The 27,359-nt window shown below is 41.8% G+C and overlaps 1 protein-coding gene across 4 annotated transcripts in view; it reads right to left on the bottom strand.

The window, feature by feature from the left end:
- The window catches only part of ATG7 (autophagy related 7), a 269,659-nt gene that overhangs the window by 221,444 nt on the left and 20,856 nt on the right, over positions 1-27,359 (bottom strand). For 3 of the 4 annotated variants that reach the window (XM_073009844.1, XM_007985239.3, XM_073009843.1), the window contains exons 2-7: positions 26,408-26,580; positions 25,847-25,901; positions 18,569-18,686; positions 16,568-16,645; positions 12,211-12,327; positions 10,107-10,256 (exon numbers count right to left, since the gene is read on the bottom strand). In XM_073009844.1, the coding sequence (XP_072865945.1) occupies positions 10,107-10,256; positions 12,211-12,327; positions 16,568-16,645; positions 18,569-18,686; positions 25,847-25,901; positions 26,408-26,567 (678 nt within the window). In that variant the 5' untranslated portion in view covers positions 26,568-26,580. The remainder of the gene's footprint in view (positions 1-10,106; positions 10,257-12,210; positions 12,328-16,567; positions 16,646-18,568; positions 18,687-25,846; positions 25,902-26,407; positions 26,581-27,359) is intronic. The other variant, XM_007985240.3, reaches the window with a different exon arrangement.

The following is a 27,359-nucleotide window of genomic DNA, read 5'->3' on the forward strand; positions in this document are numbered from 1 at the left end:
AAATCTAAACACAGAGAAGGTATAGTAAAAATACATTATTATAATCTTATGGAACCACTGCTGAATATGTGGTCTATTGTTGACCGAAACATCATGTGGCATGTGACTGTAGGTAGTTAGCTATCTTCAGTTTCAAGGTTATCTTTTCTTAATTAGCAAAGAAAAGAAAGGGATAAGTTCTGGTCTATCAAATATTCTTGTGGTCCGGGTTTTATGATGTGCAAATGTAGAGTTGGGACTAAATGATATCTAAATTATATAAATTAGAATATTATGTTAGATGCTACACGTGGATGCCTAATTTCAAAGAATAAGCATATTTCTTATCCTAAGGCAAAGGCAATGGGGTAGAATAGTGAAAAAAAATCTTTTTTTGAGCATAAAAGACTACAAATAAGTTTCTTAGAGCAACCTGTCCTAACATGGGCTATAGAGAGCAGGAATGATCTGTTAAGGAGAAAAATCTACCACTTACCCATAAAAGCAGGTCAGCTTGAAAATGCTTTAAGGTAACTTTCCTACCTATATGAGGCATAAGTGCAGAACGCAGGCATCGAATAGGAAAATGACAAAATCCATTTAACATTATGCTGAACATCATTTAATCTTTCTTTGATGATTCAAAAGTGACTCCAAAATCTTCAAGTGCTTTAGGAATCAACTCAGAATCTATCTTAATTGTTGGAGGAATGATTCGTTGGCACAATGCTAGGTAAGCCAGCTTATGCTACGGTTAAACAGAATTTTTTAAAAAACGTTTTTCATAAATAATCACTGACTAGGAGTTCTGGTTTTAGAACTGGCTTTGCCACAAATTAATTGTGCGAACTTGGGCAAATCACTTCCTTTTGTAATACAAATCAGCAGAAAGAAGCACAACGTAACTAAAGAAAAACTTTGTTTAGAAACTTTATGAAATGAGTGTTCCTTTCTACTTGGCTGAGAGCATATAATTCATTGAAATGATTCAGTCATGATCAGTCTGCCAAGCAATTTGCCGAAAAAGTACACTGTGAGAAAGAGGGCAAAATTGCCAACTTGCTTGTCTCCAGTAAGAACATTTTCCACAATGATCCCATAAAACATGCTAATCTAACAAATGGCTGTCTTTATAACTCAAACACTTGATGTAACAGGAAATGCACAAAGGAGATTACACATTTTTAAAGTATGGGGGAAAAACTGAAATACCTAATGCACTTCAAAGTCACAGACAGCTGCCAAGATGCGAAGAGATCACTAAGTGAAGAAAGAGCCCAACTAATAGCATATAAATTGTTGCTCCTTGGCTATTGCTCTTGTCCATAGATTTTAAAGCCCTAGAATTAAAGGCTAATGTTGTTGAAATTACACAACATTTCCCAAATATTCAATCTTCAATAACTGCTCTGAATGAAGTAGAAGAGTCAAGCAACCTTTCCCAAAAGATTGGCAATGGGACAATGTCATGAGCTATTTTTAACGTAATCATAAGAACTGGCCTGAAAGACGATGATCTGTTGTAGCAATATAGTGCGACTGTGGAATCCACATTTCATTGAGAGAAGAATTTAAGGCCCAATTTCAACCTAACACATGTGTACAATACTATAACATCTGATCCTGGTAAGGGTACACAGCTGGTAGGAGGGAAGCTGGCAGGGTCTTGGGGAAACATTTATCATAAGCAGTGGTGTGTTGGAGTTGGCCCAGACAGGCTTCTGGGAGCCAACTGTTAATGTCTCTCCCCAACTCGGCATTCTAGGACTTCACACTGGTAGCTTGAAATTGGCCATGGTGGGAGTACTGATATCACACAAGTAAGAAAACACTACAAAATCAGGACTCTTCCCACCTCACCAGAGCTGGTTGTTAAACATTTATCAGCACACCGCTGATTATAAACCTTAAAATGTTCAAACTTTTTTTTTTGACAGTTTCATTCGGTTACCCGGATAGAGTGCAGTGGCACGATCACAGTTCACTGCAGACTCAAATTCCTGGGTTCAAGGAATCCTCCTGCCTCAGCCTTCAGAGTGTCTTGGACTACAAGTGTGTGCCACCACACCTAGCTAATTTTTAAATTTTTTTGTAGAGACAGAGTCCTGCTATGTTGCCCATGCTGGTCTTGAACTCCTGGTCTCAAGCAACCCTCTTACCTCGGTCCCCCAGAGTGCTGGGATTACAGGCATGAGCCACCACGCCCAGCCTCAAACTCTGTAACACAGTAATTCTACATCTAGACATCTTTTCTATAGAAATAATTAAAAATACAGGGGATAAGGAGAGGAAAAAGAGAGAGGAAAAATTTGATGCACAAAGCAGTCCCAATAGTGAAGAAATTATGAGAAATCTAAAAGTCAAAACCTTGGCAAAAATACTCTCATACATCCATTCAAAAGGATGTTGATGAATATAACACTATTATGCTAAAATGCTACAATAAAACAAAATACTGTACAATCTTAGTTTTTAAAAATACACAAGATTAGAAGAAGTATACAAAAAGTCTGTATATTAAAAAAATTTGAAAACGTAAAATAATAGCTGAAAACCTTTGTGACATTTTAAAAACAGAGAGATACAGCTGGAAATAAAACTAATGAATGGAACCTCACCTAGTACAGTTCATTTATTTGCCAGTATTCCCAAAATGGTCAGAAAATAGTCACAAAGCATTTTTCAAACTGCAGGTGGTGAGCTATTTGCAATTCTTAAATAATTTACTGGGTCACGACTGGAATTTTTCAAAAAGATAAAACAGAATAAAGGAAAGCATTATTTTGCAAAAGTCTTGTTTGTTATATGTGTGTATGTGTGCACAAAGACATACTGGATTATAACAGGTATTTTTTAACTATAAGTGACAAAGAACTCTAGCACTAAGCAATCACAATAAGAACTATACATCACCCAAGAAGTGAGATGAAACCAATCGCAGTCACATTTGCTTTTGAGCTTTCATTTAAAGATCATACCATTAGTGAACTGGTATAACTTTCTTGGATGTCCCAGGGGCTGCTGAACTGGCAACCCTGCCAATCTCAGGAGAGACTTCTCTTGTGCCTTCCTTTGGTAAAGGCAGAGTGGGCTGTGTGACTCGGGACCTTAAAACTCCATTTTTATGGAATAGCTGGAAACTGGGGTTAATCCAAAGAAAATTTTCCTTTGAAAATGAAAACTGAGCCGGGCGCGGTGGCTCAAGCCTGTAATCCCAGCACTTTGGGAGGCCGAGGCGGGCGGATCACGAGGTCAGGAGATCGAGACCATCCTGGCTAACACGGTGAAACCCCGTCTCTACTAAAAATACAAAAAACTAGCTGGGCGAGGTGGCGGGCGCCTGTAGTCCCAGCTACTCGGGAGGCTGAGGCAGGAGAATGGCGTGAACCCGGGAGGCGGAGCTTGCAGTGAGCTGAGATCCGGCCACTGCACTCCAGCCTGGGCGACAGAGCAAGACTCCATCTCAAAAAAAAAAAAAAAAAAAAAAAAAAAAGAAAATGAAAACTGAAAAACGTTCTAAGAAAATACAGTGGGAACAATTAGAACATGTGAGTGAAACTTAATGACTCTTAGTTCTCCCAGCCACCTACAAGGAAGGGGGTGTCGTTACTGTATGCTTATACACACTAAGGAAACTAAGGCTCAGAGGATTCGGCCCATTAAGCTGTTGGGAACTGAAGTCTAGCCTTCCTACTCTACCCCAACACACTGTGAGCTGAGCAGAAAAAAATGGCTGCTTCCTTTTTCACTACAGGAAGCATTCTGACTGTAGGAAGTAAGATCATTCACATGTGAAGAGGCTTCCATTCCCTAGTCTCTTTTCCATTCTCTGTAAAATGCAGACAACACTACTCACTTTGCAGGGCGTGTAAGGATAAGTGATAGCATGTATGAGTGACCAGCTGCATGCTGGGCACACGGTCAAAACTGAGACCATGGCAGTCCCTGCTGTCGGTGGCTGGCAATGTGTCCTCTTCAGGGGCAGGTACCCACTCTCTCATAGTCAGCCAAGGCTTCACACACAAGTGAACAGTACCTCCACATGCAAAGCTCCTACTCTGACTTGGAACAAAGAGGACTCATTCACCTCCTGACCTTAACAATCCACAGGCTCCCTGCTAGGCAGGCTAACTCCTGTCTTTTCCTTAATCTTCCTCCAAGCCAGGGCCTCCGAGAGTCTCAGTGCTCTGTGCATCTCTGACAATAGATGCAGAACTACATGTAGATGTGTATTTTTCTGGGGTGAGGATCCACTGCTTCCAAAACCTTCTGAGACATTATGCATTTGCACCCTACTGCAAATTAAGAACCCCTGCTCTGAATCAGCCACGCAGATCATATACCTCCCCTGTATTCTGTCTCCTGTCACTCCAGTAACCATGTGTGTACCTCATTAGACATAAATTGAGGTGTGCAGACAATTTGGGAAAGCCTTTGTAAACCACATGGCCTTAACCAGACAATAGAATGCTCACATCCAAGAGAACACCTACAATGAACTAATACTAAGAGCTACCCTCTACTCACTGAAGGCCTACTGTGTGCCAGACACTGACCAGGTGCTTCTCATGAGCAATCTCCAGTCTTCACAACTCATTTATGCATGAATTCATCCTTTTATTGCATTTTACACACCAGGCATTCTGCTATGGGATGCAGACACAATGTTGGGAAATCAAAGATAGGGTACCTGTCCTGGTGGAGCTTACATTTAAATGGGAGAAAAATATATTAATCAAAGATCACTCAAGAAAATGTAAAATTATGGACCAGGTGTGGTGGCTCATGCCTGTAATCCCAGCACTTTGGGAGGCTGAGGTGGGTGGATCACCTGAGGTCAGGAGTTGAGACTGGCCTGACCATCATGGCGAAACCCCGTCTCTACTAAAAATAAAACAATGAGCCAGGTGTGGTGGCATATGCCTGTAATCCCAGTTACTCGGGAGGCTGAGGCAGGAGAATCACTTGGACTCTGGAGGCGGTGGTTGCAGTGAGCCGAGATCGTTGCACTCCAGCCTGGGCAACAAAGAATGAAACTCCATCTCAAAAAAAAAGAAAGAAAAGAAAAGAAGAAAAAGAAGGGATACACAGTGATACGAGAGCTTGCAACAGAAGGAATACACCTTTTTATAGAGGTCAGGGAAGGGTTTCCTTGAAAGAGTGGGCACTTAACAGAGCAAAGGGGAGGTCAGGGGAGGGAAAGGTAGAAGTGGAGAAAGGAGAGAGGAGTTCCAGGCAAAAGGTGCATGCAAAAGCCCTATGGCAGGGAACGTGGAATGACTTGGGGCTGGATGCCCACAGGGGCCAGGTCACACAGACTCTTGTAGGCCATATGAAAGAATTTAGCCCCTATTCTTAGAGCACAGGGAAGAAGACATTGAGGTGTTTCATTATGATAGGGACATGATCAGATCTGCTTTTCTAAAGAAAACTGTGGGGATGATGTGGGAATGAACTGGAGAAGCCCAGAGTAGATACAAGGAGGCTTGTTAGGAAGCTGCTGCAGTACAGCAGAGATTGAAGTGGTGGCAGAAGGGCTGAGAGATATTCAGGACATGAAATCCATAAGACACAGGGGTGGTAGCGGGAAGACAGCTGTCCAGTAGGATGACCAGATTTCTGGCTCGTGTGACTGGATAGAGGCAGCATCATTCTGAGCCAGTGAAGCCAGAAAAGGACCAGCCTTGGGATAAAGATTATAAGGTGCAGAAGGAGGCAAGCAGGCAGCTGGATAATGTGGCCCGGGGTCCAGAGGGAGGTTCAGGCTAGTGGGAGAAAACTGAATTACTTGGGAGGAAATGGTTTCTGGCGTTGCAGGCACAATGAGATAATCCAGAAGAGAAACAGGTGGAAGAGAGAAACTCAGAGGGATTCCAATATTTCTCCATCCTACATATGAGGACACAGGGCTCAAAGAGAAGCAGTGACTTTTTAGGGAACAAAGTGCTGGTGGGAGGAGGAGGGGGCAGAATTAAGTAAAACATGAAGCCAGAGCACAAGTGCAGGAATTCATACTGAAAAGAATGCCTATTTTTGAAAAAAGAGGGTGAAAACCTTCAAGGAAATGTCGTGGCTCAAAGGGAAACTGGCATTATGCTAAAGAGAGTGAATGAGGTTAATGCAATAAAAGCAAGAACCACTGAAAATGATGTCTAGAAATTATTTCTTTAGGGTTTGACCCTGCCCCCGGCAAAAGCCTTCTTTAATTTTCATACTAGTTCACAATTCTCTCTCTCTCCTCTCAGCATTCTTGCATCATGTGTCTCTTAAGTGTCCAGCATTGCATTAAATGTTGAGGATGCAGAGTGGGGACAAACAAGATTCAGTGCTAAAGTTGCTGACAGGCTGGGGATGTGGGGCAGGCAGAAAAGCGAATCAACAATTACTTTGGAGACCAGTCAGTGCTAGGAGGGAGGCTGCTACCAGAACACAGAAGAGAGACATGAAATGGTGCAATCAGCCAGCCAGCGCATCCTGGGATGATGAGTCAGAAGGGTAGGTGAGGCAGCTGCCAGGTGACAGAAGGGAGACAAAGAGATATCTGAAGGCAGAGAGATGGGGGGAAAGCATGTGGCATTTGGAGGACACAGCGGTAGCCAGAGCACAGGATGTATCTTGGGAAATATAAAATGAGGCTAGTGATGGACAGGAACCAGAACGGAACAGACCTCAAATGCCAAGCTAAGTAGTTTCAACGTTATCCTGAAGTCAACAGGAACCTTAGAAGGGTTTTAAGTAGAAGAGTTATATGATCAAATTTACACATTAGAAAATGCACTTGGGCCAGGCGCGGTGGCTCAAGCCTGTAATCCCAGCACTTTGGGAGGCCAAGACGGGCGGATCACAAGGTCAGGAGATCGAGACCATCCTGGCTAACACAGTGAAACCCCGTCTCTACTAAAAAATACAAAAAACTAGCTGGGCGAGGTGGCGGGCGCCTGTAGTCCAGCTACTCGGGAGGCTGAGGCAGGAAAATGGCGTAAACCCGGGAGGCGGAGCTTGTAGTGAGCTGAGATCCGGCCACTGCACTCCAGCCTGGGCGACAGAGCGAGACTCTGTCTTAAAAAAAAAAAAAAAAAAAAAAAAAAGAAAATGCAGTTGGACAGCAGTGCGGAGGAGAGACAGGAACATTCAGGGCCACAGGTAGGAAGGGCGGCATGAAGGCTATAAAACTCCCATGAAGCCGAAACGCTCTAAGGCTTCTGGTGATCTTTTCTAGAATAAGATAAGGCATAGACGACCAACCAAAGTACCACGTGTATCAATATTTTGAACTTATCTTCCATTACTTGAATTTCTACTGAACTTTCCACAGGTCAATGTCTCCTCTCCTCTAGAAGACTTTAGGTTGTGTGAGAACAAGTACAATTGTATCTCAAAATTTCTGGCCCATAAGGAGGTGTTCATCACATGTGCTGAGTAATTCCAGGCTTTCCTGAGATATAACCGTAACCAAGTGAAGGACAATGTGCCTGAACCCGACAAGCAGACAGGCAGTTAGACTCAGGGACAGGGCACTGGTGAATCCCCCAGAGCACTTCAGAGGAGACCCCAGAGATCTGCTGTCTTTCAAAATATGCTGCTGTTGAAACATAAAGGAAGTGGAAACATTGAGCATCTACCATGTGCTTGGCATTTTATTCACATTATCATGTTTAATCCTCACAAAAGGAGGTGGCAATACCACCATTTAACAGATAAACTAATACAAACAAAAGTTATGCACTTTCCCCAAGGTCAAGGGAATGGTATAAAGGGCATAGGCTTGTGGCCAGGCACAGTGGCTCACGCCTGTAATCCCAACACTTTGGGAGGCCAAGGCGGGTGGATCACGAGGTCAGGAGTTTGAGACTAGCCTGGCCAATATGGTGAAACCCCATCGCTACTAAAAATACAAAAATTAGCTGGGCATGATGGTGCACACCTGTAGTCCCAGCTGCTTGGGAGGCTGAGGCAGGAGAATCGCTTGAAGCTGGGAAGCAGAGGTTGCAGTGAGCCAAGATCGTGCCACTGCACTCCAGCCTGGGCGACAGAGCAAGACTCTGCCTCAACAACAACAGCAACAAAAAAAGGGCATAGGCTTCGTAATCAATGTGGTCATGTGACTTTGAGTCTCAAACAGAAAATGCAGATACTAATTAACTAACCACAGTTAGTAACTAACACTTGTTCCACAGAGTTATTATAGAAAGAGCAAGTATGTGGAAGTCCCTTTTAAATTAATTGTAAAGCATTGTTCAAACTGTTATTTTGGTAGAGCTGTACTTTGGGGAGGACCACTTATTTACCATATATAACCTGACCCACAGTCACTTCCAAACACAGGCCATTTAATCCTGCCTGCTATGACAACAGGACTTCACACTAGATGGGACTTTAAGCTATTAATGGTCTTACTGCTATACTGATTTAGCTGTGGTTCTGTGAAATCACCTGGGGGAAAGAATTTTAATAAAAATTCAACCTTCAGTCCTCAATTTAAAAAGCTTCCTCTGGGCCAGGCGCGGTAGCTCACGTCTGTAATCCCATCACTTTGGGAGGCCAAGGTGGGCGGATCACAAAGCCAGGAGATAGAGACCATCCTGGCTAACACGGTGAAACCCCACCTCTACTAAAAATACAAGAAAAACAAAAAAAAAGGGCTTCCTCTGAAAAATAAAATGTAAATGCAGTTGATTTTAAAATGTGCTTTAAAAAAAAAAAAGTCATCCTAAGTTCAGGCTAAAGAATAACCAGACCGTCAGTTAAAGGCTTCCCTTTTTCAGCTCTGATATATTCACATGGCTATGGAGATGATTCTATTTGATTTCAGAACTTCCTAACACTCATAAATCTTTGTTATTTTTAATTCATAGTCTCCTGTATAGCTAAGACAACTTCCTATATATCTGATCACTTCTAAAAGACACTTACAGTACTCTTTCATTCATTCAAAAGAATTTTATTGAGGGCCTCAGACAAGTACTAGACACTATACGGACACAAATTCATAAGACTTGGGCCCTGCCCTCTTGGAGCTTACAGTCTAATATGGCACAAAAAGAAATTTGTACAAGGTACGGGACCTGCAAATGAGGATCAGGGAATAAATCCAATGACTTCAGATACGGATAGATCATATATGGCCACACCATGAAAATGCTTCACAGTGAAGATAGAACTTCAATAAGGACAGAGAGAATTTCTTAGGGTTTTCATAAGTAGAATGTTTTAGGAAGATGATACAACATGAGAAAAAGAAAGATACAAAAAAAGTTTTAGGTGTATCTGATGGGAAGGGGATGGAGATTCTGGAGAAAAATAGATAAGATTAGCTGGAGCAATGCTTTATGAGGAAAATAGTGGAAGATAAGGTAGGAAAGGCAGCTTGGAGCCAGAAGGAAGACACTATTAGGCTCTGGGTCAATGAATGATACACTAAACGTGGGTAGTTCAAGGGAGATTCTTCTATAGTTCTGTTGCGCAACATGGAAACAAGATTCTAGGTGTCCAGGAGTGTGATATGAGGGGCCTGAACTACAGGTAGTTCTGGGAATAAAAATTAAAACATAAGGGTAAAATACATCAGGAGGGAAAAAGGAAATAACTTTAGCACTAATAGAGAGTAAGGTATTAGCTGGGCGCAGTGGCTCATGCCTATAATCCCAGCACTTTGGGAGGCTGAGATGGGTCACACATTCAAGACCAGCCTGGCCAACATAGTGAAAACCCATCTCTACTAAAAATACAAAAAATTAGCCAGGTGTGGTGGCAGGCACCTATAGTCCCAGCTACTCAGGAGGTTGACCAGGAGAATCGCTTGAACCTGGGAGACGGAGGTTGCAGTGAGCCAAGTTTGCGCCACTGTGCTCCAGCCCGGGCGACAGTGCGAGACTCCGTCTCAAACAAACAAAAAAAAGAGTAAGGTATCAAAATTACTCTGAGCTGTAGTAGAGCTAGAAAAACCTGGAGGAGCTGATTCGATAACTGCAGGGGTGGGAGAGGGTAGAGATAAGGAAATGTTCTTAACATCCTTTGAAAGCTAAGGAAATCTAAACAAGTTTGACTTTTGCAGTGGTCTCTTGTAACATGAACTTCAGATTTTTTTAAAAACTATATAATAAAATGATACTCAAAGTTTATCTGACCTTCATCCTTTGACCTTGGAAGAAATCACTGTAGTGTTTAAGCAAGGAAACCAGCACCGTGTTCTCATCATACTTGATTAAGAAGTAAGGAAGAGCTGTGACTCCTTCTGTTTGACAAAGATTATCATATGCACACTCTAATGCTTCAATCTGAAAACAGAAAACACATCGTTATTCTCTAGAAAATTACATATCTAGTTCTGAGCTAAAAACTAACTCAAAATAAAAGGTACCTCAAAACCAGAAGACTGGAAATGACTGATCACACTCCTCTTACTCTTACAGCAAACGAACATAGAAGTGCCTCCAGATAATACCACTTAGCTTTTATATAACGCTTTCCAGGTGCATGGTGGTGTGTGTCTTAGGAGCACAAAGGGACATTTTATGGTACAACATGGTGGTTCCCTAAGCTGTCAATCAGAGTTTTAGAGAGGTAACCAAACATTCTTTCTCTCCTATGATAATCCAACATGAATCTACCCCGATGAATTTTACCCTGAACCTTTCCATAATCTTCAACAGGTTTACTGAGACATGACTAACATACCATACAATGCACCCATTTATTACTTTTTGAGACAGGTGTCTTCCTTCTGGCTCCAAGCTGCCTTTCTTGCTCTGTCACCCAGGCAACCACAGCTCACTGCAGCCTCAACCTCCTGGGCTCAATAAATCCTCCTATCTCAGCCTCCTGAGTAGCTGAGACTATGGGCACATACCACCATGACCGGCTTTTTTGTACTTTTTATAGAGAAGGGGTTTCACCATATTGCCCAGGCTGGTCTTGAACTCCTGAACTCAAGTGATTTGCTCACCTCTGCATTCCAAAGTGCTGGAATTACATTAGAGGTGTGAGCCACCGTGCCTGACCCAATTCACCCATTTAAAGTACATAATGCAATGTGTTGTTTTTCTAGTATGTTCACAGGGTTATGCAACCACCACAGAAATAATAATTATAGAACATTTTTGTCCTCAATAAAAGAAACCCCATACCTGCCAGCAGTCAATCCTCATCCAAAATCCTTTTTCCCCACTTACATTTCTTCTTGGGAAATTAGTTCCACAAAACCACAACCTTGGATTTGTACAAAATAAAAAAAAAAAAAAATTTTTAATCAATAATGGCTGCTCCCTGAACAGCTCCAAGAAAGCTCCCTGAATGATGGCTTCAGTATCCAGGGCTTTAGTGATCGATGTGTTTCACAAATTCAAATCATCTTGACACATAATCTTTGCTTTAACAACAATCAGAATTTTCTAGTTTAGGGTCTCTGTTTTACCAGCCTGATTATTTTAACTGCTGTTCTGGGAACCATCTCTAATGACCTTATTATCTATCCCAAATGTCACTGACTAACTCTGCATGTACTGCTCCAGGTAGAAAAGCTTTGCAACTTGGTACCAGGGTCGGAGAATGCCTTCTGTTTTGTTTCAAAGACTTGTTCCCAGAGTATACTGCCTTATGTTTCCCCACATTGAAAATGAAGTCCACATTTTGGTAAATTCTTTCAGTGTTTCAAAATATTCCTATAATTCCCCCTTACTGGCTTAGCATTTCACCAAATACCACTGAAAACCTGGAAAATTACTGTTCATTACATCTTCAAAATGACTTTATAGACCAGGCAGGGTGGCTCATGCCTGTAATTCCAGCACTTTGGGAGGTTGAGGTAGGCAGATTGCTCGAGCCCAGGAGTTGAAGACCAGCCTGGCCAACATGGCAAAACCCCGTGTCTGTTAAAAGACAAACATTAGCCAGGTGTGGTGGGATGCCTATAGTCCCAGGTGCTGAGGAGGCTGAGATGAGAGAATCACCTGAGCCTGAAAAGTTGAAGCTACAGTGAGCTATGATCGTGCCACTGCACACACCCCGTGTAACGGGGGTGAGACCCAGTCTCAAAATATATATAAATATATATACAAAAAAAAAGACTTTGCAAACATTTTCTAAATAAGTCTGCTCCTAGTACCACCTTTGGAGGATTTCAGTCACCACCTCTTCATCCAAAGAAGTACCTGTTTGTCTTTGGAAAGCACTAGATAACTACTCTTGCACATTCAACCCAATTTTTTGTGCATTTTGGTTATTTGTTGATACCTGTTTTAGTGAAAACCTTTGATCCAAACCCACTGGCCCCTGAATGAGAGGTAAACTCTCTGGAAGGCAGAGGGCAGGATAGCAAAACCAATAGTAGAAGTGGTACTTCTTTAGATCCTAGAATAAAAAATATAAATAGGTTATTAGAATAGCACCATTAGGTTAAGATGAAACGCACCTATTAATGTAGCTTCACAAGGCCAATTAAGATAGCAAAGCTGATGCAAACCAAGTATGTCCAGCTTGTCAAATATCCTCATCCCCAGCAGAACTCATGATCAAATAAAGGACTTTTTAATTTCCAAAATAGTCTCATATACCACCACTAATAAAATGATGACAAACACAATATACTTTTTTGGCCACTTGCTAACAGAAAATGTGCAATATGTAATTGTTATTATCATCATCATCCTTGAACCTACAAAACCCCCCGGGAGGTAATTATTATTATCTCATTTTATAAACAGAAAACTGAATCTTACAAAGGGGTAAAAAACCTGAACAACAACAAAAAAGATGGCAAAGGGCAGAGAAGAGATCAGAACTCTGCTTCCAAAACTTAAGCTTTTTTCCATTGACCATACATACTCAATGTACTATCTACAGAAGCACAACTTCCAAATAGTTACCATTCTCTTCACAATCAAATAAAGTGCATGTTATTAAGGAAGCTGTGCTATTCACATACCTATGCATGCCTGAAATAATACAATATTGCTTTTGGAAATGCCTTAGTGGATTTAAGTCAACAACTATCAAGCCCTTGGTATGTATAAGGCAAAACATAAGACACTGATAATAAGATGACAATAAACCCCAGTCCCAGACATCAGGCAGCTCACTTTGTGAACGGAGCAGAGATAAAGTGAGTGCATGATTACAGCCACGGAGAGGCTCTAAGTAGTAAGCTGCATGGGTGAATAGAAGAGGTTACATCTTCACGGGTGTATCTGACCCATCCCCCACCAGGGTAGGTGACCCAGGGGAAAGGATTTGTGAGGCTGTCTTTGACTCTGTTCCCACTCACGCTAATGGCTCTTGCTTCAGAATTCCTACAGCTTTTGGGGCCTTAATTAAATTCATGGTAGTATTCCAGACATATGTGGGTATTTGGCAGCTTGCCTACAAGCCTGTGACCACCGAATATGAATGCAGTTTATGTGACTAATTAATATTTCTTCTTGAATCTTGCTAACAATTAAAATTGGATGATTGTTAAATGACCTTTTATTGAGATATAATTCACATGCCATAAAATCCACCATGTTAAAGTATATAATTTAGTAGTTTCTTTTTAGTATAGTGATATGGCTGTATCATCCAGAATATTTTCATCAATTCAAAAAGAAATCTCATATATATTAGCAGAGACTCCCCATTCCCCCTCCTCTCATCCCCTGGCAACCACTAATCTATTTTCTGTCTCTATGGATTTGCCTAGTGTGGACTTTTCATATAAATGAAATCATACTAGATGACTTTTAAAATGTAAATGTATATATAAACATGTGTACAGATGAGAAAGTCTAATAATGGTAGTTATTAGACTTTATAACTACCATTATAATTCTCTAATTCTGCGGTCTCTAATTCTGCTATTCACTGATCAACTAAGAACAAATTCCCTCTTCACAATGGCAAAATGAACTGCAAAACTGAAATTAATGAACTGTCTAGTCCTATGAGTCCTAAAAACAGCAGAAGTAAAGCAAAAACACCTCCAGAGATTATTTTCTCTTCTTTGTACTTAAATGATTTGTCATAACTGATCTTTAGTAAAAGGTTAAACAATTCAAGATGAAGAACCTCACAAATTCTTTTTTTTTTTTTTTTTTTTGGAGATGGCGTCTTGCTCTGTCACACAGGCTGGAATGCAGTTGCACGATCTCGGCTCACTGCAACCTCCACCTCCCGGGTTCAAGCAATTCTCTTGCCTCAGCCTCTCGAGTAGCTGGCCACCATACCCAATTAATTTTTTTTTAATTTTAGTAGATACGGGGTTTCACTATGTTGCCCAGGCTGGTCTAGAACTCCTGAGCTCAGGCAATCTGCCCACCTCGGCCTCCCAAAGTGCTAGGATTACAGGCATGAGCCACTGCACCCGGCCAGACCTCACAAATTCTAAGAAACTTTATCAGGTCATCTTCAAAAGCCAAAAGGCTTGCATTTCTTAGGATTCTTTTCAGGATACAAAGGACCTCCATTAAATTAAACATAAAGTCCTTAGTGTCTGAAGATTTTAAAAAATAGATACTTATAATTTTGTTTTAAGCCAGGCTAATAATGCTCAGTAAACAAGGCAACAAGACCAACACACATACTGACTCTAGCAAACCTTAAAACTTTAAGTAAGAGCTAATGTTATTTTTCTCATTAAATGCAAACTGTCAGCATGTTCTACTAATGAGAATTCTTGGTAAAGAAAGCGTACTGACGTTCAAGTAACTAGAAATCTTTAACTAGCAATACTTACAATTTACCCCAGTAAAGAACCTACAGGCCAGGCGTGGTGGCTCATGCCTGTAATCCCAGCACTTTGGGAGGCCGAGGCGGGCGGATCACAAGGTCAGGAGATCAAGACCATCCTGGCTAACACGGTGAAACCCTGTCTCTACTAAAAGTATAAAAAATTAGCCGGGTGTGGTGGCGTGGGCCTGTAGTCACAGCTACTCGAGAGGCTGAGGTAGGAGAATGGGGTGAACCCAGGAGGCGGAGCTTGCAGTAAGCTGAGATCGCACCACTGCACTCCAGCCTGGGAGACAAAGTGAGATTCCATCTCAAAAAAAAAAAAAAAATCTACAGAATTACCCAAACATATAGACAAATTATAAATGCCAAATTGAGCCAAGTAATCAGACAAAAAATTTAAACATTTTTCTCTCTCCTCCACTATTACATAGAAAGCATTGTAACTGTTAGAAAATGTGTTCCTTGTAGATAGCCACCCACTGGCCTTGTTTGATTGCTATCATACCCTCTTTTGCCTTGGGCAATAAATCAGAGGCCTCCCCTACATCTAGGAATCCAGGAGGAACGGTAGGAGGTCACGGAAGAACTTGGCAAAAAATAAAAAGTGGGAAAGAGAATTAATATCCAAAGCTGATGACACTGTGGTGAAACAGCATACTTAATCCACAGCAACATTACGGTGTTTATACACCCGCTCCAAAGAACTTACTCTAAAGAAGTAAAATGAGCAGGAAAAAAGACCAATATGGCTAATATTATATATTTTTCAATATGCCACAGTATTTTTTTAATTTGAGACAGGGTCTCACTCTGTTTTCCAGGCTGGAGTGCAGTGGTGCAATCATGGCTTGCTGCAGGCAGCCTCAATCTCTCAGGCTCAGATGATCCTCCCACCTCAGCTCCCCAGTAGCTGGAACCACAGGCAGGCGCCACCACACCTGGCTAATTTTTGTATTTTTTGTAGTGACAAGGTGTTGCCCAGGCTGGTCTCAAACTCTTGGCCTCAAGTGATCCACCTGCCTCAGCCTCCCAAAGTGCTGGTATTACAAGCATGAGCCACTGTGCCCAGACTAGCATTTTTAATAATAGTGAATATTAGAAACCACCTAAATATATAACAGGAATCTATGGAACATACATTTGACAGAATGTTATATAGTCAATATAATAATAAAGGATATAAATTAGTTTTATATACATATGTATATACATATATATATATCTGTGTGCTGTGTGTGTGCACTTGCATGTGTGTATAGCTGGTATCTGTGTGTTTGCATAGCTGGTATCTCTATAACCAACTCTTACCTTTTCCCTACTTTTCCCTCACCAAGGCCAGGTCCTTCCATCTACATTCTACCCCTTCTTCACTGGGCAGCACATGTTACCCTAATACGATTTCCTTTTCAAGGCTAACCTCAATGTTCATTTTAATTAGATTTTGCTTACAGAAAACATTTTGCTGACTTTAAAAAAACAAAAAACGAAAAAATCAACAAGCAATTTTGTGGTCAAGCTATGCAGTGTGATCTCCTCTAATCCAGAAGCCCCTTCCCTTTATTTCAATGGACCTCTGTAGGACGGTATTTAACAAAGGCATTAGCAACAATGAAACAACATTCCCTGAACCTGACTGTATGATGCCCTGTTTTATATAAACTATGCAACTACTGCCAGTATGATCCATAGGGGTGAATTAAGTTAGCATCGGTAATAGGTGCCAGCACTATCTGGCCACTAATCAAATGAGCATTTCGTTAACAGCTATTATTCAAATAACAGAAGGTAGTAGCTTCAGAGAGAAGAGCACACTGTTCTACGGGTACACTGGGCTGAGCCAGGGGATCTCACCAGCCTCGGTGCAACCGAGAGCCCATTTACTTACTGCAAATGTCAAGAGGAGGAACTTGTTGAGGAGTACAGGATTTTCAAGAGCAGCACCTGATTTTATGGATTCCCATATCTGCCAAAAGAAAAGCGTCAAGGCAGGTTACCAGGCATCTCTGAGCTTCTCACTTCCAGGCAAAGTGTGGAGCTGAAAAGCACCAGGTTCTTCTTTCCTGCAGGCCCAGCACCACTTACCCCATACAATGAAGTGGGTTGTTACCTCACTCTGCCCACTTCACACTGCCTCTCTCCCAGCCACACTCCTTCAACATCTAAGCCAAGTGAGGGAGCCCAGGCGCCTCCTCTCAGCAGATCTCAGCACAGAGGAGGCAACCAGGCCATTTTCATGTCTTCACAATCTCCTTCAGCAAATATTTATTTATTGTCTACTATATACCAGGCACATCAGGGTTACAGAAATAAAAGACATGGTCAGTCCCTACCCTCAAGACACTCGCAGTCTAGAGAGAGAGACCGGCATAAACGTATAACTTCACCGCCATGTAGGATTTGCTGTCACAGAAGTGGGTAGAATTTATGGGAGGAATTCTCTGCAGACTCAGCTGGGCAACTGGGAGGGTGAAGAGCCTGGGAGGGGCTCTCAAAGGAAGTACTGTAAAATACACACAGGGGTTTCTTGAAGCCTTGTTTGAGATAATCTTGCCCTGAGAGATGAAGAAAGAAGAGCAAACTTCAAATTTATGCATACTCAGCAAGTACTGAAACTAGGAGCAAACGCTGGTGCTGGTCAGCAGCTATGGATCACAAGATGTTTTTGTAGCTAAGATTCGTAGCTAAACTTGGTGTTACTAAGCAAGACCAAACAGTTGCACTAATAAGAATCATTCCCTAAGTATGGGTGGAAGAGGGAAATAAGTAAGCAGAAGTAAGTTCCTGCTACTGACATACTGGTCTTGGAGGAGCTGGACCACTGAAGAGAGGCTCCCAATTTCTGGTAAGCCGAGGGAGCATGGGGCAGGAGCTGCCAGGAGAATTCTGGGCCCCAGTTGAGGGGTGGGATATTCATGTGGGGGTGGGGAACCTGCTTTTTTCCAAGATGATGAAGGCCTGACCCAAATCTTTGGAGACTCCCTTTTAAATGTGCAGCCAAAGCAGGAGGCCCAGGAGCAGTCAAGCCACAGGTCAAGAAGAACGACCATCCTCTCCTGAGTCACAGCTGTATCCATCCCAAGGGATGTGAGGGAAGCCTGCCTCAGGACCTGACCACTGCACCCACACCAACAAGATTCATGTCGTAATCAAGACTGGTATAAAGACTCCTTGATTAAAGCGGTTAGACAGGACTGGGATAAACCGCCCCCGCCTCCCATTTTAATTCCTCTCACTAACTCCAATGTAAAGAAGCAAAGGAAAGACATTCCAGGCAGAGAGGATATTGTGTTCCCAAGGAGAGAGGACAGAACAGAAAGTAGGTGGAGGGAATTACATGTGATTTGCTATGACAGACTCAGAGAATGCAAGGGCAAGAGTGAGAGCTTAGAAAGGACAAGAGAAAAACAGGGCCAGGCCACAGAGGCCTTGAAAATCAGATGCAGTAGATTAGATAAGTGAAGACACTGGAGAGACTACATGATAATCTCCTCTACCGCATGGTGCACAGGATTGACAAGCCTCTCCAAGGGACAATAAACAGAGTGCCCAGAAGCATTCAGCCACAGGAACACAACTCTCCGAGGTCTGGCTGCTTCCAAATGCTGGCTGGAGATGAGCAGCAAACTGATGACTTAACCTCTGCCCTGCCATGTCATTTCCAGCCTATCCCAGGTGAGAGCCTGGATGTCCTCTCCCTGACCTTCCTGCCAATACAGAAGGAGACAGCTGGAGTATTCTCTCTTGGGAAATACGCCCAAGCCCACAAGTGTCTTTAAGTTCCTATCATATGCCAGTTTCTGCAGCAGACCCATGTGCCTGATCACAAACACTGCACCTGCCAGGACCACAGGAAATATGACACATACATCACGTTTTCCCAGCTAACCTCATTTGCTGTTTGTTCCAAAAGGAGCTTCTTATCTGCAGTCTTGAAAGACTCGAGTGTGTTGGTGTTATACAGTGTTCCAACAGCTGGGCAGCAACGGGCTGGGGTGGGAGCACTCCTAGATACAAGAGAAACACGGTTAGCCAGGCACAGCTGGGACTCAGAGAGCCAGAGAGAGACAAGTCAACCACCACTGTAGTGGGAGAAAAAGGGTATTGCTCTGTAGGGCAAACAGAAGATTAACTGTATGTTTTCTTGGAAAAGATGAATATCATCACTCAAGAACTAAAAAGCAGGCAACTGTATAGGGAAAACCCATATATTCCCTGTACTCTAACCTATCAGGATGCTGTTCTTCCACTGTCCCCCAAAGAGAAGTTCATTTCCTTTTTCTTCTTCTTTCCATCTTTAACCTGAGGGAAATATTGTTTGTTGAGCCAGGAACTGTGCACAGTTTGAATTCTCATAACAGCTCTTTTCCCCATTTAAAGGTTTAAGCAACTTGCCTAAGGTCACATAATAATAGGCAGAGCTTGAATCTAAAACCAGAACTAGCTGAGCCCAAGGTACTGTGCTATGCCTACGCCACCTCTCAGACCCTCCCAGGCTTCAAAGTCCTGCTCCAATCTCTCGTCTTCTGGAAAGCTATCTCCACTTTCTCTGCTAAGAGTTGGCACATAAAACTCAGCGTAATATTTTCGAGCATTTTCAAGAACTACAGTCATACCCACCCAGCTGGAGGACAGTAAGCTCCCTGAGGATAGAAAGTACGTGTTCTCCTAACTGTCCCACAACCTAGCCCGCCCCAAACAGGGCTCTGCACAAAACTGCTGCTGGGCAAGCCCCTGATGGTTGTCTGAGTCTCACAGACAAAACGTCTCACACCTGGGCTACCTGTCAATCTGTCATGCCACCAGGTTCACACACTCTACATTGCCCCCAAAGGCCTCACAGTCCTCAGAGTAAGCAAAGTCAGGAGAAGAGAAGAGGAGTTGATTCTGAATATGAATTCAGATGTGGACAAATCTGGTCTCTTCTCTGAAATGATTAACTTGCATTTCAGAGTTTATAACTGTTAAATGAAAATATTCATTTCATTAGTAGCCTACTATTGTTGTCACAATTAATGCAGACAGAATGCCTTTTTACTGACTGCACTGATGATAGCTGCATAGTTTAAAAGAATCTGTGTCTTTTCATTTAGAGTCCATGTAAAATTGGGTTTATGGGGCTGAAGTAGAAATCTAAACCTAGAACAGGTATGAAGGGGTGCAATTAATGACATGGCTCTGTCAAATGCCATCTATCAGGCTCAATGACTCTGTCAATTGCCATCTATCAGGCTCAAACACCAAGTCCTCAGGGAAAGCTAGCTTTCAATGGCCAGAGCCTTCTCTTGGAAGCTATGAGTCAGCAAATCACAAGTTGTTTGTCACCATGCTCCTCCAATAAAAGAATATTTTTCATCCAGGTGAGATGAGGACATCCAAGCTGGTCTTGGAGAGAGAGAAATCACAAAGGGAAAAGATTAAGCCCAGAGGAAAGGCAAAGAGCGCAGAGCAGTTGGTAAACTAGGCCTTCTACATTCAGACTTGGCTTTATGAAATTACTGCTGAAACAGGATGTGGAAACAGAAGGAAGCATGCTATGATCTAATTTGGACACAAGCACAGAGGAGGAAGGTGCCCTTCTTCCCAAACTTCCCAGGTGTGTAAGAGCCATACCAAAGCCTCACTCTGTGAAAGGAGAAAACTACATACCAAGAGCTCAAGCAACTGCAAGACGGCTAGGCTCCTAGGAGCATCAGCACTTATGCAAGTTAATTAGCCAGGACAATCGGGAGCTTCAGAGAGGCATCTTTCATGACTAAAGTTCTACCATGAGAGGTGGCAGGAAAATGAATTTAAAAAGTGATAATGAGAGAGAAGGAGCCTGAAACTTGGAGATAAGAGAATTTAGTTCAAATTTTGGTTCTGACCCTTACTAGTTTAGTTTCTTATGGTTCCATTTACATGAAATATGCAGAATAGGCAAATCCTCAGAGACAGAAAGTAAAGTTATGGTTGGCTAGGGCTGGTGACTATGCAGGAGCGGGGATGGGGAGTAACTGCTAAGGGTGTCTTTTCTGGGAGATGCAAATGTTCTGGAATTAGTCGTGATGGTTGCACAACTCTATGAATCTACTAAAAACCACTGAATTGTACAGTTTAAAGGGGTGAATTTTATGGTATATGAATTATATCTCAACATAGCTGCTAAAAAGAATCAGAATTAGAAATTTTCTCCACATACTAAGGCCAACAGTGAACTTGCAATAATGCATATGCTAACCTAGTAAAAATGGATCTCACAAAGGCCGGAAGACTGGACCTGCTTTGGGGACATCACAGCTAGACACTTGGCCTTCACTTCATTCAGTCTCGCAGTGGTGACTCAGGAAAGTGCTGGGGCTGTGTTGCACCAGTTATTTACACTTGGCCAACAGGCAGGCAGGTGGTCAGAACGGAATAAATCCTCTGGAAGAGCACCTGTGCTCTTCATACCTGGAGGAATCTACTTCACACACAGCTTCACATGCCCACAGGGAATGTTTGGAACCCAGAAAGCCACAGTCAGTTTGGGGTCATGCTTCTTTGTCGTCTCCTGACTTCCCTAGCGATCGCAGAGTTCCTGTTTGTAACATCCTCTAACACAGTCCACTAGTTTCTTTCTATGAACCACACCACGTATCATTTTGACAGCCGTGCGCTTAGACCGATTGTAATTCAATTAGACAGTTATTGAGCAAATAGTACACCCCAGATCTGTGTTGGGTGCTGGTGATACGGCAAAGAATAAGAAAGACACAGTCTCTGCCCCACACATATGAGTGTGCGTAAGACTCCTACTTCCTTCACTACCTTTTCAGTTCTTTGAGGGCAAGAATTATGCCTTCTATTTCTCTAATTAGGTCCAACTTGAGGTTTAGAAAAGAAAAATAATTTTTTTTCTTTTTTTATTTATCTTTTTTTTTTTTTTTGAGACGGAGTCTCACTCTGTCGCCCAGGCTGGAGTGCAGTGGCACGATCTCAGCTCACTGAAAGCTCCGCATCCTGGGTTCACGCCTTTCTTCTGCCTCAGTCTCCCAAGTAGCTGGGACTGCAGGCGCCCGCCACCATGCCCGGCTAATTTTTTTTTGTATTTTTAGTAGTGACGGGGTTTCACCGTGTTAACCAGGATGGTCTCGATCTCCTGACTTTGTGATCCGCCCACCTCGGCCTCCCAAAGTGCTGGGATTACAGGTGTGAGCCACCGCACCCGGTGGAAAATTCTTTATCAGCTTCACATTGGTATAGAGATTGTCAATCAAAATCTATTTTCCTCCTTGTCAATAGAAATAGAAAGCACACATAACGTTTTAGCTGGGTTCCATGCTTCCCAGTCTTCTTTGCTAGACAGGTAAGGCCACGAGTTCTCCTCAGTAGAATCTGAGTGGAGTGATGCATCTCCCTTCCCGCCAGGGCCTTTAAAAGACCAGGTATGTCTCTTCCACCTTTTCCCACCTTGGCTGTCTTTCCTCATTAATCTGTTGTTACCTGAAAGTGACAATTGTCTTAATCAGCACACAAATGCAAAGTCCTCAGGGATAATGGAGCCACAACATGGAAGAAGACTGGACCAGCCCTGGGCTATTCTATGAGCAAGAAATGAACTTCCTTTGTGTTTGGACCCTTACATTTTTGTGTCTGATTAAGCAGGATACCCTAACTCAAGATAGCATCCTCCAGTTTAAGACAGTTGGTGCCTGATAAAATACTACTCGACTGACAATTCATCTAATACAATTCAGAGAACAGGATCCTTGTGCTGCTGCCTGCAGAGATCCATAAGACTCCCGGGGCACAGAGTAGAAGGGACTTATCCAGTGCTATGCAAAGCTGAGATACTCTTGACATCCACAAGTGAGTACTGGGATTGTCAGCTATTCAACTGTATGTCATTCCTGTCTGTATGCCCAGCGCCTGGCACATTTTATTATGAAGACACAGAGGAAGCAATCAATAAGTTTTCCTGAAATAATGATTACCTCTCCATGCTTATTACAGCACTGAGCACACTACAATGCAAATATTTGCCTTTTACTTCTCTCTCTCATATAGTAGAGGAGCTCTGGAGAACGTATTTCATAAGTCTTTGTATTCCTAACACCTACACATCTGCACATTGTAGATATTCCCTCTTTGATAAAAAAATTCATAAAGACTTTCTCTACCAACCCATGCAGATACACAGCAATCAAAACAAAGATGGGGTAATAATAAAGGAAATAATTTGGAATAAAGAAATCAGGCCTTCTGAGAAGTCCCAAGCATTTTCATTAAACTTCCCAGCCATCCTAAGAGGGACTCAGAAAGTGACAGACTTTTAAAACTGGAGAGAACATTAGAAAGCAAGAATTCATTTTAAAGATGAGGAAACAAAAGCTGAGAAAACTAAAAGGGCTTACTGAAGTAGCACAGTTAATTAGCCATAGACTCCAAATCTTCAAACTTCAAATCCAGGGCTATTTTCACACAATGGGGACTATATCTTATTTCTACTCACCTCCCACTGTCTACCACAGTGCCTCACACACTGAGGGTATTCAATGGTTAAAGAAAAAATATGATGAGTGAAAATGAGCTATTTGTGTGAAAGTTATAGCTTGCAGGATCACAGATTTTCTCATCTCCTTTAACCAAAATTTTTAGATTAATGAAGTTTAAGATGCTCACATTTTGTAATAAGTTCAAACTTAACTTCTGTGAACTGTGTTTTTCTAATTAATTGTTCTAAAGAATAAAATCATTAAAACCTTATAAAACAAACAAAACTGCAGTCCATTAGAAGGATAAGGATAGGAGTGAGGTTAGTCTGAGATAAATATGAGGCTCTCCAGATTACACAAAACAGACTACTGATGCTCCCCCGTACCATCTTCAGACAACTTAATGCTTGCACATTTCCAATATTTTCCTCGTTATATCTTAATGGCTCCAAAATAAGTTAGTTGCCGAAACAAGAGAGAGATTATTAGGATTTTATTTCTTTTGACAGGTAACCACAAGGAATTTACAATGGAGCAAGAAAGCTCCAAAGGGAACGAGAAACACCAACACATACATTTTTAAAGATACAAATACTAACCTCATTGTGGATGTACGTCATACTTTCAAATTTTGCAACTGAATTGAGATAAAGGGGAAAAAAAAGTATTGATTTTCTGAGATTAAAAAAAATTCTAGGGACACTTTATTTTAAATATCCTAATATTTGACTATTGCCACTTTCAAAAGCCAGAAAGACCTTATAAAGACTTCTTCACCTTCCTAAAATTCCCCATCTTGATATTGCTGAGGTACAATAAAGCAGAAAAACCACTGTAGCCTTTTTCAATTCTCAATAATCTTAAAGGCCCTCATCATGGTTTCAACTCCACCCTCTTTCTCAAACTGAATTCTTAAGGATCGCAATGACTTAATCAATAAACACAACAGCCCTGGCATTGACCCCTGTGCTTCTGACACTGTTAGTTTCTCTCTCCCTCCAGAAAGCATTTCCTTCTTTGGTTTCTGTAACACTTTTCTGGTTTTCCTCTGACAACCCCTGTGTCCTTCGCTAGATCTGTATCGTCTTTCGCCTCCCTAATCAGAGCCATTCACTGTTTGCACCTTTTGTTCTTATACTATACAGATCCTCCTTGACTTACCATGTCCTGATAAACTCACCATAAATTGAAAAAAAATCATAAATAAAAACTCTATTTAATACGCCTAACCTGCCAGACATAGCTTAGTCTAGCCTCTCTTAAACGTGCCCAGAACACTTACATTAGCCTACAGCTGGGCAAAATCATCTTAACACAAAGACTGTTTCATAATAAAGTGTTGAATATCTCAGGTAATTTACTGAATACTGTACTGAAAGTGAAAAAACAGAATGGCTGTATGGGTCCACAAAGTATAATTTCCACGGAATGTGTATCACTTTCTCACCATCATAAAGTCAAAAAGTCATTAAACCACCATAAGTTGGAGACTATCTTTATTCTCTTTCTCCTCTACCTGGATGTCTCCCAAATCTAGTCTGATCCTCTCTCCCCGACTCCAGTTCCTCCTGGACATTTCTAGTAGATACTGTCATCTCAAACTCAACATATTCTAAACCAAACTTATCTCCTCCTAAATTTGTATCCCCCTCCTGGTTTCTCTATTTCTGTAGAAGATAGCAAAATCCCTGTAGCTACTCATACTGGGTTTCAGAAATACATTTGTAAATACATTTTTTTCTCTCGCCCCTGCTTTCTAAATTTGGCTAGGTGTGACCCTGGGCAAGCCATTTTTACCATTCGTCCCATGGTTTCCTCATCTGAAAAAGAGAAAAATCACACCTGGCAAGTCTGAAAGAACAGATGTTTATGAAACTGCCTAATTAAGTGCTCAATAAATGTGTCTCTTGGCTGGGTGTGGTGGCTCGATCCTGTAATCCCAGCACTTTCAGAGGCCAAGGCAGGCAGATCACTTGAAGTCAGGAGTTCGAGATCAGCCTGGCAAATATGGTGAAACACTGTCTCTACCAAAAAAACACAAAATTAGCCAGGCGTGATGGCACGTGCTTGTAATCCCAGCTGCTTGGGAGGTTGAGGCATGAGAATAGCTTGAACTCAGAAGGCAGAGGTTGCAGTGGGCTGAGATTGTGCCACTGCATTCCAGCCTGGGTGACAGAGTGAGACCCTGTCTCAAAAAAAAAAAAAAAAAAAGTGTCTCTTCTCTCCAGCAACTCCCCATAGCTCCCAAGCAGATAAAAAAAATTCTTCAAGGATATATCTATCATATTCCTTTACATAGCACTATAATGCCTTGCACAGTGGCTTATATACAGAAGTAGCCTAATAAACATTCATTGATCAATGCCCATAGACAAGCAACTAAAGGAGTGAATCAAGAGAGGTATCAAGAAAAGATCACAAAATATTAACTACAATCAAAATCAAGAGGGATATTATCTATGTCTCAATCAATCTAGAAGGCATCTGGCACCTAATTGGCTCTGATATACATGGTGAAAAATGAACCAGAGAGACCTAAGCAGCTAGCATTCATCTCTATGGGAGGTGTAAAAGAATCACAAGGGGGCTGACTCTGCTCACCGGGAGCTTCCCTAGTCCTCCTGTGGTCCACATATGAGGGAGGTAAGCATGCTCATTCCTTGCCAAAAGTAGTGTTCTTTACTTCAGATTTTGAACAAATAAATACTCACATGTCAAAAGCACTGAACTCCAATGTTAAGCGAGCTGGCAGCCCAGCAGAGTCACCTGGACAGAAGCATTATCACATTTTCAATGACAAGTCAGAAATAGCAGCATTCATAACAAAAATGCTTATGAATAGTTTTCTTCTCTTTGTTGAGCCCAAGGCGCCCCATCCAATTTCTGATTATCTATGCTACATAGATAATATATGTATGGATAGATAATAACAGAATGTGACAGAGCTCTTGTGAATATGAGACATTTGCCAAGAATATAAAAAAGATTCAATGGAAAAAAATATTTCCAATCTCTTCCCCCAGCAATGCTAAGTAATGGGTATTATTTGGATTAATAATTTGAGTTTCACTACTCTCTTTCTTTTTCCCCACAACAAGAGAAAATAAATGAAAATGAACTGAGATCAAAAAGTCAGGAAGTAAAATAGAAACTAGTGAAGAGCACTGATTACAAAAGACAAGGCTGTCTCTTTCTAAAGGAAAGCTGACACTATACTGGAGGACAGAGAGGATAACAGAAGACAATGGAAAATGAAATTTACAATCACCTACCATTGTAGTAATAACCCTTAATGTCCTTGGGAGCTTCATCCAGCCGATACTCATTCAGCTTCTTCTGGGTCAACTCATGCCAGAAACCAACATCCAAGGCACTGCTAAAGGGGGCAAACTGCAGTTTAGAGAGTCCAGGATCCCCTGTAGCTGCTGCCATTATTTCTTGCCTACTAAAAAACAAAACAGAACACAGCAAAATAACATATCCATGCAAAACCTGATGAGAAAGAACACTTGTAATAAAGCTTAATTCAAACAAACAAAAAGTAATGAGATGTTTACAGGCTACCTTAAGACACAACTTCTTTTTGGATTGTGGTAAGAAACACATAACATATACTTTACCATCTTGATTATTTTGAAGTGTACAGTTGGGTGGTATTAAGTATAATCACAATGTTGTAAAACAGATCTCCAGAACTTTTTCCTCTTGCAAAACTGCAACTCTATACTCTTTAAACAATAATTCCCCATTTCCTTTCTCCCAGGACCTTGCACCCACCATTCTACTTTCTGTCTATACGGGTCTGACTACTTCATGTAAATGGAATCATACAGTATTTGTGTTTTTGTGACTGGCTTATTTCACCTAAGACACAACTTTGAAAACCATCCTAATTGGCCTGTGTTGTCAAGCCGATTCTCCTCACAACAGTGATTTTTTTTTTTTTTTTTTTTTTAATTGAGATGGAGTCTCGCTCTGTAACCCAGGCTGGAGTGCAGTGGCGCGATCTCGGCTCACTACAACCTCCGCCTCCCGGGTTCAAACAATTCTCCTGCCTCAGCCTCCCAAGCAGCTGGGACTATAGGCGCATGCCACCAGGCCCAGCTAATATTTGCATTTTTGGTAGAGATGGGGTTTCACCGATGACACAGTGATTTTTCTAAGTAATCCTTTGTGGCCTTAATGTTTATGCTTCTTTCTTCCTTGAGTCAGTCTGACTGATGA

This window comes from Chlorocebus sabaeus, chromosome 22 (genome assembly GCF_047675955.1).
Source record: "Chlorocebus sabaeus isolate Y175 chromosome 22, mChlSab1.0.hap1, whole genome shotgun sequence".
In the NCBI taxonomy this organism is placed as follows: Eukaryota; Metazoa; Chordata; class Mammalia; order Primates; family Cercopithecidae; genus Chlorocebus; species Chlorocebus sabaeus.